This window comes from Clarias gariepinus, chromosome 7 (assembly GCF_024256425.1).
Source record: "Clarias gariepinus isolate MV-2021 ecotype Netherlands chromosome 7, CGAR_prim_01v2, whole genome shotgun sequence".
In the NCBI taxonomy this organism is placed as follows: domain Eukaryota; kingdom Metazoa; phylum Chordata; class Actinopteri; order Siluriformes; family Clariidae; genus Clarias; species Clarias gariepinus.
This window is the reverse complement of record NC_071106.1, coordinates 214,021-230,000: the sequence shown is the minus strand read 5'-3', so window position 1 is coordinate 230,000 and position 15,980 is coordinate 214,021. Positions and strand designations below refer to the sequence as shown.

The 15,980-nt window shown below is 40.9% G+C and overlaps 1 protein-coding gene across 1 annotated transcript in view; it reads left to right on the top strand.

Moving 5' to 3' along the window:
- fbn1 (fibrillin 1) overlaps positions 1–15,980 on the top strand; it is a 98,379-nt gene that overhangs the window by 23,001 nt on the left and 59,398 nt on the right. Inside the window, 2 exon segments of the mRNA XM_053500419.1 lie at positions 2,074–2,199; positions 5,473–5,598. Coding sequence (XP_053356394.1) covers positions 2,074–2,199; positions 5,473–5,598 — 252 coding nt within the window.

Genomic DNA, 15,980 nt, shown 5'->3' with positions numbered 1-15,980 from the left:
TACACCTGCCAAAACCCCACCGCCTCCAAAAAAAGCAATAAAGCACTTTTCTTTGCTCTAAAACAAAAACCCTGGAGTTTAAGAGTCACAATAAGGTTATACTGTATGTCTGATCATTTAAATGTCCTACTTCACACTACTTGTCCAGGTCATGCAGTTTTTTCAGACGCTCCCTAACTGACCTCACCACTATAAACGCTCAAGATTCAAAGCACTTTATTAAAACCCGGGGGAAATTGCTTATACTTGGTTACAGTTGCTTACAGTAATTTACAGGAGTAAAGGAGAGAGTGATCAATAAATGTGACAAAAACAGCACAACATAACAAATCTATATACAGATGTTGCACTTATGTGAATATTGCGTCTGTGATCAGCCGTCTGAGAGATTTTAACATGAGAAAATGTAAAAATGTATTCGTTTGTTCACTCCAGAGTAACAATTCTATACTCTTTAATATTTTAATACACATTTTGTTTATTTTGTGTGTTTATTTCTTAAGAAATAGAGAAAGAATTTGGAATGTGCCGCGCATGTCCTGATAGAAACCTGACACAGCAGTGTTTATCAATCAATCCATCAATTCAATTTATTTATAAAGCACATTTAAAACAACTTCCGCTGACCAAAGTGCTGTACAAGTATAGAACAATAAATCAGCAGGTACTATACAGGGTATCTACTTAATATTTATCGCTCACTATTACAAACCACAAGACAGAAACAGAAAATATAAGATAAAATAAACAAAACTAGCTTAATAAATCAAAAAGAATAAAATGCACATGAAAACAGACGTGTTTTAAGCATGGTTTTAAAATGATTAAGATTCTGGGCGGCTCTTAACTGTAAAGGGAGGCTGTTCCACATGCTGGGGGCTACTACCGAAAAGGCTCTGCCACCTCTGGTTTTGAGCTTCGCTCTGGGGATGTGCAGTAGATGATGATCAGAGCATCGCAGGTCTCTGGAAGGGGAGTACGGAATAAGGAGCTCCGACAGATAAGCAGGTGCCTAATTATTTAGGCTTTTAAAAACAAGAAGTAATATTTTAAACTGGATCCTGAAATGTACAGGAAGCCAGTGGAGGGAGGCCAGTATGGGTGTGATATGTGTTTAGAGCAGTGTGTGTACAGCGGCGCTGCTGTGTTTAGGTCCTCGTCTCCCTTTCGATCACTTTATAACAAAAGGGAGACGGGTGTACAGGCCTCCTGGGATAGGCTCCAGCCCCTCTGCAACCCTGAATACAAGATAAAGCCGTGTGGACGATGAGTGGATGAGAGGGAGAGAGAGAGAGAGAGAGAGAGTGGAATGCATTAATGCAACATGTGTCTGTTAATGAAGTTCTTCATCATGTTCTCCAACATCACTAAATCAGCCTCAGCTTTATTAATAACCCCACACTGACCCCGCCCCAGTCTGCACTGGGAGCTCCTGCTCCAGAGCCCTAGTCTGGGTATAATAGGTATGGACATGAACTTTGACCTCTGGATTTGAGTGCATGAGCAGTGTGCGTTTGGGACGCAGCCACATGCTGCTCGGTTTGGCCCTCACACTTATTTCTGCAGCTGGGGAAATTCCTCTAACGTCTGGCTGTCTGAAGCATGCTGAGGAGGGTCAGCAGACACTGTCCTCCCTGCATCTCTCCCTCTCTCTCCCTCTATTATTTTGTCTCTCTCTTCATTTCTTTTCCTTCCGCATTCTCTATCTCTTCCTTATCTCTGTCTCTTCATTACTGTCCCTGTCCCTGTCCTTGCCTTTCTCAACGCCTCATTCACTTCCTTCCACGTTTCCTCTCACTCTCTCTTGTTCTCCTGATGCTCTGTCTCAAACATGTCTCTCTGCAAATCTGTCTTCTCTATTTGTCTTTTCACTCTCTACATTCCTTGTTGCTCTTATTTATCACCCTGTGTGTGAGAAAGAGATGAACAATGGCGCTCCTGTATGGTGCTCCTGCACATTTATTCGTCCATGTTTACTGAGAGCGTACGAATCTGCCTCATTAATCAAGTGATGTATCTTCATTATCACATCATTTAAAGTGTTTCTATGTGTGTGTGTGTGTGTGTGTGTAGATGTGGACGAGTGCCAGGCCATTCCTGGGCTGTGTCATGGAGGACAATGCATTAACACGGTGGGATCGTTTGAGTGTAAATGCCCCGCAGGACACCGATTCAACGAGATCAGCCAGAAATGTGAAGGTGAGAGATGTGACCTTTGACCTGACAGGAACACAGTGTTTTGGTATTTGTAAAACTTGGAATATATAAAGATGATGACATCATGTCCTAATTCCACTCCCAGGTGTGTGTGAGGTGTGTGTGTGAAAAGCAGCCTGGGGTTTTCTCCCATCAGCATGGTCTGTATAGATCAGCATTAAGATCAGAGACGAGAGATGGCTTTGGGAAGCAAGAAATCTGCTGCCAAACGCCAAGTTGAAGCCAAGCTCAGTTTCCCTGATTTTCTTGCGATAGCTTTGTGTGAGATGTGCTCTGCTGCACACTGACTCTTAAATCACATTTATTGTCAAGACTTTTGACACTTTTCAGCCTTAATAATGGTGTTTAAGCTAAATATGTGACTCAGGTTTTATCTGGTGCAGTCTAGGCCTTAAATTAGACCCAATCAAAGGCACTCCTACCCTTAAGTTTATGAACCATCTAGGATTAAACTCTGGCTGACAGGCTTAATGTCTGCCTTGTAAAACTTAAATACTGTGCTATGTGGTTGTTTATTCGACACTGTAGACATGAACATGGACTCCGATCTGCCGTCAGCATTCGGGCCACGTAAAGTTGTGACAGGCTTTCATATGTTTTGGCTTTAGAAGGCAAACATTCAGAGACTTTCAACGATCTGAGGCCAAAACATTGTGAAGAAGGAAACATGAGGGAGAACTGCAATGTAGAGTAAAGCAACCAATCACCTCACCATCAGCAAACTTGAGTGATCAATGAGAGTGAGGAAGACAGCATCCAAACATACCAGTTCACCATAATACTCTACGTCCATGAGTCCCCCAGATCTGCTCCTTTACCTAAGGCAAATCTATTTATAAAAATGCTTGGCTAAATAAATAGGTTTTTAGCCTGGACCTACATGGCATGGTGGATCATAAGACATGAACAGTTCACTCAGATATGATGGATGAATAAAATGAATGAATGAAATACTTATATTTACGTATCTCAGCAATACGTTTTCTCAACAATATCTTTTAAGAAAGTTGGGAACTGGAATAGAAAGGGGTTAAGGTTATTACTGGTCAGTAACTCAAAACCTTAAACGTTAAGCCTTCACTGCCATACCAACCAAAAGGCCACCCAGAAGGTAGGAGGATGTTACTCAGCGTCCTGTGTCCGTGTGATGGGAGGTGGCAGAGGTTGGATTATGTGAGGGAAAAATATTAAGAACAGGCCTTGTTGTGGGGTCAGGATCAAGGTTTCAGGTCAGGGTCAATCAGAATTTCAAAATTTCAGAGGAAGATCTGCCTGTGGATCAGAATCAGGGACACTTTAGCATTATGGGATGTTAGGGATTAAAATCCTAGACTGCTTACATCCAGGCAGAAGATCTTTGACAGGATTAGGATTAGAATCTAAATAAGGATATTTAGGATATTTGGTCCAGTCATTATCAGGACCAATATTATTGAAATTTATTCAAAGAATTAGAAAAACCCTTGATAATGGTAGTGCTGGGATCAGAATGAATTCAAGTCAAACCAGGTCAAAATCAGATTCACAGGTTAGGGTCATCAACCACATAGGGTCACATGCAGGGTTAAAGGTACAGTATATAGTGCTTTGATGTGAATTGAATCAATCAATCAGTACACCACACAGGACTGAACCATTTTGCACGTTCACACTTGTGGACATTTGGACATTCATGGACACTTATGGACAGTACACACCTGCTCATATACATATTTGCATATATATAATATATATATATATATTATTATATTTACATATTTCTTTGCTCATTGAACCTAAGTCACTTTCAATAATACACTTTCATGCATATTTGCACCCCTCCCCCCACCATTTCTATTTAAATTCCCACTTCATCTTCACACAGAAATTTCTATATTTTTCTTTATTTGTACAGAAATCATCTCTTCTTCATATTGTACGGCTAGGTTTTCTTATATTCTTCTTTTTTTGTATATTTTGTCTTTTACAGATATATTATTCTTATCTTAGCTACATTTATTTTCTATTTTATTTCTTTTTAAAATAGAATAGAAATATTATGTAAATTTGTCAAAGGGATTTGTCTAAAGAATGTGAAGAACTCCAGTCCAGAATGCTGAGCTATGTTGGATAAAACTCATTTGAGAGGGAGGCTAAACTAACACCACTGCAGTTCAGAGTTTCATAAATCTGGTTTATCACTGATGGAGTTCTCCTGGTGCGCATGAGAGAAACTGCCCAATCTTCACCTTGGAGACGGAAAGACACACACTCTATCTTCAGCTGGTGTTTGTTTATAAGAATGGATCGAGAGGTTATTTTTAGTCCTGCTGCGCTGAATTTATAAGGGCTCATTATTGAGACTGTGCAGTCAAACTTCTCTACTGCAGTGTGGATTGAAGAAAAGAGGAACAGACCAGTAGACCAGCCATAACACACACCCACACACACATTCATGTTGAGTGCGCCGGGTTGAGAGGAGTCGGCTCAGGCTGCTGTGCTCTGTCCAGAAATAATAACGCGATTCCCAGAATCCCTGGAGAGTGTGTGAAAGAATTCCAGATAGGATCAAATTATTTTTTCGAAGGCCATCCTGGTTGGACCTGTCACGACTTCCTGGGAGGGATCGGCATGTCTCTGTTATTCTGCCACAATCAATTTAATAAGGAGGGAACTGAAAGAAAGCCCACAGAGCTCAGAAATCATAATCCAGAAATACCAGAATGGGGAACTGCTTCTGTGGGGTTCATCTGCAAATGTTATTTAGTGTGTGTGTGTGTGTGTGTGTGTGTGTGTGTGTGACTGCCAGTAATCAGTTAAAATGAATAATTAGTCAAACATGCTACAGTCATTTTGGGTTTTGACTTGTTCAAGTGAAGAGTTGATAAAATATAGACAAATTATCAAGACACAGCAGTTGGAACTGGAAGAGCATTCTTATGCTTAATAATGAACTTACTTCCTAATCACCCTTTTTTTTGACAGAAATTCCAATAAAACATGTTTTAATAGTACAAAAGTTAGATTTTTAAATGTCTAGCATACCCTTTGTCGTCTCTGAATCGAGAGAATGATGTGCAACAAACATGCTAATTCTGTTAGCGCTGTAGTCAGAACTGTTCACACTGATTGTGAGAACGGTTGTTGATTATGATAGAGGATTGAAGATGGTGATCATTTTAATAATTTCGTATTAAACATCGGGGTATACTTTAACACAAAATCTAATTTCTTTTTTTTAAAGTCATTGACTAAAATCATCTTTTCCACATTTAGATATAGACGAGTGTGCGACAGTCCCCAGGTTGTGCAGCGGCGGCGAATGCTCCAACACCATCGGGAGCTACGTGTGTAAATGTCCTGTAGGATACGACACGGCTTTGGATGGATCACGTTGCATCGGTAAGAAATTAATCGACTCTTCATTTATTTCTTCATTAGTTGTGTCAAAAAACATGAATTGTCTAATTTGTCCTTTGGCCTGTTTAGCTTGTAGGGTCTCGATAATGATAGTCCATAGACTCTTTAATAAGGAGAAACACAAAACACCACAAAACATTAAACGCTAAGACACACAAAAAGAGCAGCGTCATGTTCACTTACATGCATGTTTAGTCGGTAAAATAATCATCTTTAAATGTTTTTAGGTTCAAGAATGAAAATGTTGGCTTTCACACTAAACTTGAGTTAGTCTTGGCTCAAGTCATCCAGTTTTTTTCTTTATTTGTTTAAACATGTATAAGCATAAAGCTTATTTTATGCAGATTCTATGCTATGTTAATCTCCTACATACTAATGTAGGATAATATTAATGTTGTTCAATTTATCCATGCAAAAATTCTTTTAAATAGGCAAAGTAAGTTAAACAGACAGAGGCACTGGGGCAGGCCTCAGTGTGTCTGTAATAATAAAAAAAAAACTGTTTTAAATTGGAATATCTTTCATTGATGATTTTCATGATCCTTAAAACAAATATGGATATGGAAAGTTATAAGGTATAAAATAAAAAAAGTTTGTCTGTAACATTAAACTGCTGGTGATCTTCATTCAATTAAATTAAATTTTATTTTTATGGAGCATTCAACAATGGTCATTGTCGCAAAGTGGCTTTTTTACAATCAAAAATTATGAAAATTTGTATGAAATGTAAGAAAATATATACAAATCAAAATCAGATCAGATTGTCCCTGATGAGCAAGCCAAGGATAATGGCAACAGTGTCAGGGAAAAACTCCCGGAGATGGGAGTAGAAAGAAACCTTAAGAGCAACCAGACTGCAATCATACTGTGTGTTAGGAGGCTGGAAGTTCAGTATAACAGGAGATGTGTTTAAGTTAATATGGAGTTCAGTTTGTTATTGGAGCCTCGGGTACAAATCAGTAGGAAATTCCAGTCCTGAACTAAGAGCGACCGCAGTCACAAGTCCTCAGAGAACAGCTGTCTGCATTAGCCGAGGCCGTGACCGTCTTCATGGTAAAGTGGAACCGTCCCCAGTCACCACACACATCCAAAACAGACAACATAGGGCTCCAATCATCTTCAACCAGTTCCAGAGGGCAGAGGGGCGTCTGGATCACTGGCATCTCAGGAGCGGCATATGTATCCTGAAAGTAGCAGAGAGTAAGAGGGAGAGAGAGAGTGAAAGAGAAGATAAGAAAGCGAGATACCAGTTAGGCATGGTCGCAGTCAAGGTGAATGTATATTTAGTGCAGAGTGCAAGCAGGGACTCCTGCAGGAATAACTATGACAGCTAAAAGGGAGAGCCAGAAGGAAACACAGACATGAGGGCTCTCTGAGATGTAAAGCAAACAATCACCTCACAGTCAACAAACCTAAATGATCAATGAGAGTGGGGAAGACAGCATCTAAACATAGCAGTTCACCATAAATCCCCAAGATCAGCTCCTTTACCTAAGGCAAGTCTAGGCTTTGTAAAAAAAAAAAAAAGCTCTGTCCCCTGCTGTAGTTTTTATAATACAAGGTACCAACAAATAGCCTGCACCTTTTGATTGAAGTAGGCAGGGCGGATCATAAGACACTAGCAGTTTACTGAGGTAGTTATACTACTTTTTGATTAAAAAGTAGTATTTTAAAAAATTATGTAAAATTTTAATCGGAGCCAATGCAGTGTGAATACGATAGGGGTGATGTGCTCATATCTTCTGGTTATAGTAAGGACTGCATTCTGGTCTAATTAAAGCTTGTTTATGCACCTAATTGAACAACCAGACAGTGAAGGCGTTAAAGACGGTAAAGTGATTGGTCGCTTTACATCATGTCTGTGTTTTCCTCTGTTTCTCCCTTTTAGTTATGATGCTATAGTTAGTGGTGCTGGAGTCCTTGCTTGCACTCTGTAATAAATATATACATTAACCTTATACATTGTGTGACTGTGACCAGACCCAACTGTTATTTGTCCTACCCTTCTGTTCTCTCCTCCCTTCTCTCCTCTTCTTTCTCTTCTCTTCTTTCTCTCCCTGTCTCTCTGTCGAGCTATACATGTTTCTCCTGAGCTGCCAGTGATTCAGACTCCCTCTGCCTTCTGGACTTGTCTGACTTGTCCTGGTGTCTCGCTTCTGGTTGGAGATCTTGTCGCATGGAGACCCCATATACTCTGCTTGAAGAGCTATAGAACAATGTAGCACAACAATTGTAACACGTTACGGTACTTTTTTTCCGTGATGAGGTTTGAGTTGAGGTAGTGGGAAGAGAAACAGTAGACAGTAAACATTGACATTTCTAAAATAGAAACAATAATAAAAAAAAATATTGTGTGCAAATAGCAAGTGAAATAAAATATTGTGCAAATATGATGGTTGTAGATCAGGGTAATTGTGCATGTGTGTGTTTATCAGTTTAGTTCTGATGTTATTTAGTTCGTCTGAGTGATTAGTGTGTGTGTGTGTGTGTGTGTGTATGTGTGTGTGTGTGTGTGTGTGTGAGTATGTTTATCAGTCCAGTCTCTTTGTGTTGAGGAGATGGATGGCTTGTGGGTAAAAACTGTTACACAGTCTGGATGTAAATGCCCGAAGGAGGGTGAAGAGTTACAATACTGGTAGCTTTGCGGATGCAGCGTGTGGTGTAGATGTCTTCGATAAAGGGAGAGAGATCCTGATAATCTTTTCAGCTGTCCTCACTATCTCACTAGGGTCTTGCGGTCTGATATGGCATAATTCCTAAACCAGACAGTTTTCTTGTGCAGAGAGCTGGTGATGGGGGACCAGGTAAGGTTCTCCTCCAGGTGGACACCCAGGAATTTTGTGCTCTTGACAATCTCCACAGAAGAGCCGTCGACGCTGAGTGGTGAGTAATCACTTTGTGTCCTCCTGAAGATAACAACCATCTCTTTTGTCTTATTGACATTCAGAGATAGGTTGTTGTTCTTACACCAGTCCGTTAGCCTCTGCACTTCCTCTCTGTATGCTGACTTGTTATTCTTGCTGATGATTCAGCAAACTTGATGATATGATTGGAGCTGTGTGTCGCTATACAATCATGAGTCAGGAGCGTGAACAACAGGGGACTGAGCACACAGCCCTGGGGGGCCCCCATGCTCAGTGTGGTGCTAGAGGTGCAGTTCCCGATCCGCACTGCCTGAGGTCTTTCGGTCAGAAAGTCTAGGATCCAGTTACAGAGGGAGGTGTTCAGGCCCAGTGGGCTTAGCTTCCCGATCAGGTGCTGGGGGATGATTGTATTGAATGCTGAACTGAAATCTATGTACAGCATTCTGACGTAAGTGTCCTTCTTGTTTAGGTGTGTTAGTGCCAGGTGGAGTGTAGTGGAGATGGCATCGTCAGTTACACAGTTTGAACGAGACGCAAACTGCAGTGGGTCCAGTGAGTGGGGCAGCAGGGTCTTGATGTGTCTCATGACCAGGCGCTCGAAGCACTTCATGATGTTGGGTGTGAGTGCAACAGGGAGGTAGTCATTGAGACAGGACACAGAAGACGTCTTTGGCACGGGGACAATGGTACTAGACTTGAAGCATGTGGGAATGACGGCGCTGCTCAGAGATATGTTGAAGATGTCAGTGAGAACATCTGCCAGCTGTTCTGCACATTCTCTGAGCACTTTGCCTGCGATGTTGTCTGGTCCAGCTGCTTTATGTGGGTTGACTCTGCATAGAGTTTTCCTCACATCAACAGTAGTAAGACACAGCACTTGGCCGGAGAAGGGGTGGTCTTCGCTGTTTCTGAAGTGGTTGTGGATTCTTTGGGCGTGTACGCGCTTCGCCTCTCTGATGGCCCGGGACAGTTTGGCCCTTGCTGTTCTTAGCGCCACCTTGTACCCCGGTTTGAAGGCAGAGTCTTGGGTCCTCAGAAGTGTATGCACCTCCGCAGTAATCCACGGTTTCTGGTTGGGTTGTGAAATAATGGTCTTGGAGACAGTGACGTCATTGGTGCACTTGTTGATGTAGCTGGTCACTGATGACGTGTACTCCTCGGATGGGTTAACTGATGCAGACATCTGTTCTCTGAGGACTTGTGACAGCAGTCGCTTGATAGTTCAGGACTGGTGTTTTCTACAGTCTACATGAGCCTCCAATAACAGACTGGATTTTAACATAAAGATATCAAATGTTTTTTTAACTTCCAGTCTACTAAGACACAGTACGACTGCAGATCAATTCCTTTATTACCCAAATTCGGATGGGTTTACTGTTGAGTCTGGTTACCCGTAAGGTTTCTTCCTATTGCCATCTCAGGGAGTTTTTCCCTTGCAAACATCGGTTAATTGGGGAGGCATGTAAAGAGAAAATAGGATTGGGCCTGAAACTGAACCCTGTGGAACACCAAACTTCACTACACAAACATGTGGAAATGGCTTGGAGCGAGGTCAGGACTGTACAGGGGATGTGGCAATAATTCCCAGCCGAGTTCCTGTAATGTGCAAGTGGTTTTGGTGAATTATTGTGTGTATAGTTCACAAACACAGATGCGTCTCTTGGCGACACTGATTTTTAAGGATCCACTCATTGAATGTTCACAGGAATCACCATTCACACACACATGGCCTATTTCACAGTGGCTAAGAGTCTAATCGCCATACTGTACTTGAAGTCTTCTGTAAATTTCAACTGTATTTTTTATGCCTTCATTCACCAGAAATTCCTGGTTTGATTAGAACACTCCTCCTAGACAGTAACAGTAAGTCATGGTGGCTGGGGCTGGAAACATGACTTAAGTACCTCCTTTGTAGAACCTCCTGTGTGTGTGTGTGTGTGTGTGTGTGTGTGTGTGTGTTTTAAAAAAACCTAATGGGAAGCTCCACAAACATTGAGGGGAGAAACACTTATTTTAAAACTTGAAGGTTAAAACTCTAAGTTCTAAGTACATGAGTTAGGCTGCACTGCGCACACACACACACACACACACACACACGGGAGAAAACTCAGGGAACCTCTACTGTATTGCTGTAGTAGAATTTAGGTCAGTCAATGGTAGTTAGTGATTCCACAACAATGAGCTCCTCTGTGCATGAGGTGACGAGAGTGAGAGAGAGGGTGAGAGAGGATGAGAGAGAGGGTAAGACCGGGAGAGAGATGGCCACTAAAAGAAAGATAAAGACCTAGATAAAGGCAGAGACAAAGGGTTAAGAGGATTGATGTAGGGAAATATGAGTCATGCTCCTGTTGCTCCCTCTCTGTCTTTCTGGAACGTGGCAGCAGATCTCTCCATCACTCTTTTCCTCTCCCAGAACGTGTTGAAATCCTTCAAGGCCAGTTTTATTTGGTGGAACCGGTTCAGCAATAAAAAAAGAAATTTAAACATCTTCCCTAATAATTTGAAGTTTGCAGAACCTTAAACAATCTAAGACATTAATCTAAACATGTCGATGGTGTTAGTGTTTGTTTGAGAAGGTTGTCTAAGCAACAAGCAGCTGCTTTATCTGCCGCCTTACCTTACCTTAACATATAAAATATATTTTTAAATGCAAACACAAGCACAGTTTAAGACTGTGCTAGTTAGTGAGTGTGTAGGATACAACTTCAGCACAAGAAGTCAGTGGCATGTTCTGGAATGCTATCAGATTTATTATTAAAGAATAGTTGATACCTAATAAAATACCCACAATGCACCCTCTTAACAGAAATCAATAAAAAAAAAAACATGATTTGATATTTTCCAGGATCTGCCTTTTGGCTTCAAGCGAGTGTAGGTTCAATGAATGTCTGGAGCAGTGGTGCTACAGAACTGCGCTGTTGATCAAAAAATTGGATTTTGCCAAGTTAATGTTGTTTGGTCCTTGAGCAAGTTTCCTACCTCTCACCTGCTCAACATGTTGTCGTGACACACAGTAACTTCAGCAAAATGCATGAGCTTAACTAGGCATATAAAAGTGCAAGTTTTTACACTTTATTCGACACTGAATAAATAAATAAATTCCATAATAGTCAGTGATACACCATGCCCCATTCTAGTTCTTCAGGATTAAGAACCATCAATCAGCACTCCCAAAAAATAATTAGGATTTCTACTGAACCTTTATATTTATAATATATACCTTATATTTATAAATTGATAATTATATTGCTGCATTGGTTATAATACTAAGTATACTTATTCATATATATACAGTGGTGTGAAAAACTATTTGCCCCCTTCCTGATTTCTTATTCTTTTGCATGTTTGTTACACAAAATGTTTCTGATCATCAAACACATTTAACTATTAGTCAAAGATAACACAAGTAAACACAAAATGCAGTTTTTAAATGATGGTTTTTATTATTTAGGGAGAAAAAAAATCCAAACCTACATGGCCCTGTGTGAAAAAGTAATTGCCCCCTGAACCTAATAACTGGTTGGGCCACCCTTAGCAGCAATAACTGCAATCAAGCGTTTGCAACGATAACTTGCAACGAGTCTTTTATAGCGCTCTGGAGGAATTTTGGCCCACTCATCTTTGCAGAATTGTTGTAATTCAGCTTTATTTTAGGGTTTTGTAGCATGAACTGCCTTTTTAAGGTCATGCCACAACATCTCAATAGGATTCAGGTCAGGACTTTGACTAGGCCACTCCAAAGTCTTCATTTTGTTTTTCTTCAGCCATTCAGAGGTGGATTTGCTGGTGTGTTTTGGGTCATTGTCCTGCTGCAGCACCCAAGATCAGCTTGAGTTGACGAACAGATGGCCGGACATTCTCCTTCAGGATTTTTTGGTAGACAGTAGAATTCATGGTTCCATCTATCACAGCAAGCCTTTCAGGTCCTGAAGCAGCAAAACAACCCCAGACCATCACACTACCACCACCATATTTTACTGTTGGTATGATGTTCTTTTTCTGAAATGCTGTGTTACTTTTACGCCAGATGTAACGGGACACGCACCTTCCAAAAAGTTCAACTTTTGTCTTGTCGGTCCACAAGGTATTTTCCCAAAAGTCTTGGCAATCATTGAGATGTTTTTTAGCAAAACTGAGACGAGCCTTTATGTTCTTTTTACTTAAATGTTGTTTGCGCCTTGGAAATCTGCCATGCAAGCCGTTTTTGCCCAGTCTCTTTCTTATGGTGGAGTCGTGAACACTGACCTTAATTGAGGCAAGTATGGCCTGCAGTTCTTTAGATGTTGTCCTGGGGTCTTTTGTGGCCTCTCGGATGAGTTGTCTCTGCGCTCTTGGGGTAATTTTGGTCGGCCGGCGACTCCTGGAAAGGTTCACCACTGTTCCATGTTTTTGCCATTTGTGGATGATGGCTCTCACTGTGGTTCGCTGGAGTCCCAAAGCTTTAAAAAAAAGCTTTATAACCTTTACCAGACTGATAGATCTCAATTACTTTTGTTCTCATTTGTTCCTGAATTTCTTTGGATCTTGGCATGATGTCTAGCTTTTGAGGTGCTTTTGGTCTACTTATTTGGTTAGGTAGCTCCTATTTAAGTGATTTCTTGATTGAAACAGGTGTGGCAGTAATCAGGCCTGGGGGTTACTACAGAAATTGAACTCAGGTGTGATAAACCACAGTTAAGTTATTTTTTAACACGGGGGGCAATCACTTTTTCACACAGGGCCATGTAGATTTGGAGTTTTTTTTTCTCCCTTAATAATGTAAACCCTGATTTAAAAACTGCATTTTGTGTTCAATTATGTTATCTTTGACTAATAGTTAACGGTTTTTGATAAGCAGAAACATTTAAGTGTGACAAACATGCAAAAGAATAAGAAATCAGGAAGGGGGCAAATAGTTTTTCACACCACTGTATATGCTTTAGCCATATTAATCATTTCTGGTACATATACTGAGTTAAATCTTAACTGAGTTAAAAATACCTGATCACTTTCCCAAGTATTCTAATGGTTTATTCTGGTTTATTAAAAAAAAAACATGTTTACATATGAAAGATTTTGCATTTTTAGATTTAAACCAAATCCAAAAGACTGCTATAGCTGGCTGGGGTAAATAGCTCAGTCTCAGTTTTGGAGGCTACATCCTTCAAAGCACAAGTTCTACACAGTCTTTGAAGCTTTGTCTCTCTTTATTGAAGGTCGAACCGAAATGAGATGGTCTGGTCTACAGAGGCTTTCCTATTGTTACCACCAGCTGTTTTAGCATTTTCTGTTGCATCACGAAGTGCTGTTCCTGTCACCCAGCAACCTTGACTACTGCATCTGGATGTGTTATGGAGAGAACTGAAGGAGCCAAGTTTAATATTTTTTATTTATTACTTTTTACAAAAAGTTGAGATGCTTCACCAATTGGTTAACATTGTGTAAAAACCTGTGCTTTAGTGGATTGTTTAGTGGTCTTGTTTTTTTATTACTAACATTAAATATATTTTGATATTTACATTTACATTTAGGCATTTGGCAGACGCTCTTATCCAGAGCGACTTACATTTTTTATCTCATTACACATCTGAGCAGTTGAGGGGTAAGGGCCTTGCTCAAGGGCCCAACAGTGGCAACTTGGTGGTTGTGGGATTTGAACCTGGGATTTTCCGAACCGTAGTCCAATGCCTTAACCACTAAGCTACCCCTGGCCCCTACATTTAATAGTAATTTTTCCTATATTTAATAGTATTTTTAGCTATTTGGTGATTTAAACCCAGGAAGAACATTGGAAAGTGTTCTCCTTGGGTCTTGTGTCTGTCATCGTGCAAAGATGCATTGTTCCCTGGCGTGCAAAAAATCTTGAGATAGGTTGGGCTGTGAAGGATCTGCCATAGTTAGATAAGAGAAGGCTATCTTCAAATGAGCCTTCGAAATGGGACAGCATTAGTTGTGATGCTGTGATGTAACTGGCTTTCAAATCCAGCCTTTAATGGATACGGCCGCCAAATTGGCACCACTAATGTGCTAGCATAGCTAATACCCTCATCACCATCAGGCATCAATATAAGTTAAAATTTTGGCTCCATAGTGGTTACTGTTACTAATACAGTGGAACCTTGGATTGTAAGTACCAGGATGGGTCAGACAGGTCAGAAGGGCAGAGGGAGTCTGGATCACTGGCAGCTCAATGTGTACTGTAGCTCACAATGTGTAGCTCGACAAAGAGAGGGAAAGAGAGAGGGAGGGAGAGAGGGAAGAGAAAAAGGGGGTGAGAGAATAGGAGAGATAGAGCAGAACAGGAGAGATGACAGTTAGGTATGGTCACAGTCACATAATGTATAACGTGAATGTATATTTAGTGTACGAGTTCACCATAATACTCTACGTCCATGAGTCCCCCAGATCTGCTCCTTTACCTAAGGATAATCTATTTATAAAAATGCTTGGCTAAATAAATAGGTTTTTAGCCTGGACTTAAACACTGAGACTGTGTCTGAGTCCCGAACACTATTTGGAAGACTATTCCATAATTTGGGGCTTTGTAAGAAAAAGCTCTGCCCCCTCTTTTATTTTGTTTTTGTATGCGTGTGTGTGAAAGACATCCTTTCGCACACACATGTTTATTATAACATGTGTGCATGCGCGTAAAGTAAAAGCAAGTCTCATTAGAGACATTAAAGATCCATTTTCTTTTTCTCTCTGTCAGACTGCACTGATTCCTTTAGTGTGTGTGTGCGTGCATCGTTAGACAGCGTGCCCCTTCCCTTCTTTCAATTCAATTCAATTCAATTTTATTTGTATAGCGCTTTTAGCAATTTTCATTGCCGCAAAGCAGCTTTACATAGTCAAAAGAATTATTTAAGTTTGTATGAAATGTGAATTTGTATGAATCAAAATGGTCAGTTTGTCCCTGGTGAGCAAGCCGAGGGCGACAGTGGCAAGGAAAAACTCCCTGAGATGGTAATAGGAAGAAACCTTGAGAGGAACCAGACTCAACAGGGAACCCATCCTCATTTGGGTGAAACAGAAAGCAGTAAATGATCTGCATTTATACAGTGTGTAGGGTGGGAGGCAGTTCAGCTATAATAGCTGATGTTAATTGATGTTAATATGGAGTCCAGGTAGTTATTGAAGACCCAGGTAGACTTGTAAGAAGTTCCAGTCATGAACTATCGAACTGTCAAGTCCCCAGAGAAACAGTTGCCAACACCAGTCAAGGCCAGAACCATTTTCTAGGTAGAGAGAATCATTCCCAGACACCAGACGCATCCCAGAGAGACACACGGGGCATCCATGTGACGAGATCTTCAGCCAGAAGCGGGGCACCAGGATGGGTCAGACAGGTCCGGAGGGCAGAGGGAGTCTGGATCACTGGCAGCTCAGGAACGACATGTGTAGCTCGACAGAGAGAGAGAGAAAGAGTGAAAGGGGGAGACAGGAGGAGAGAGGAAAGAGAAAGAGGGGGGGAAAGAGAAGAAGAGGAGAGATGGCAGTTAGGTATGGTCACATACCTTCTCC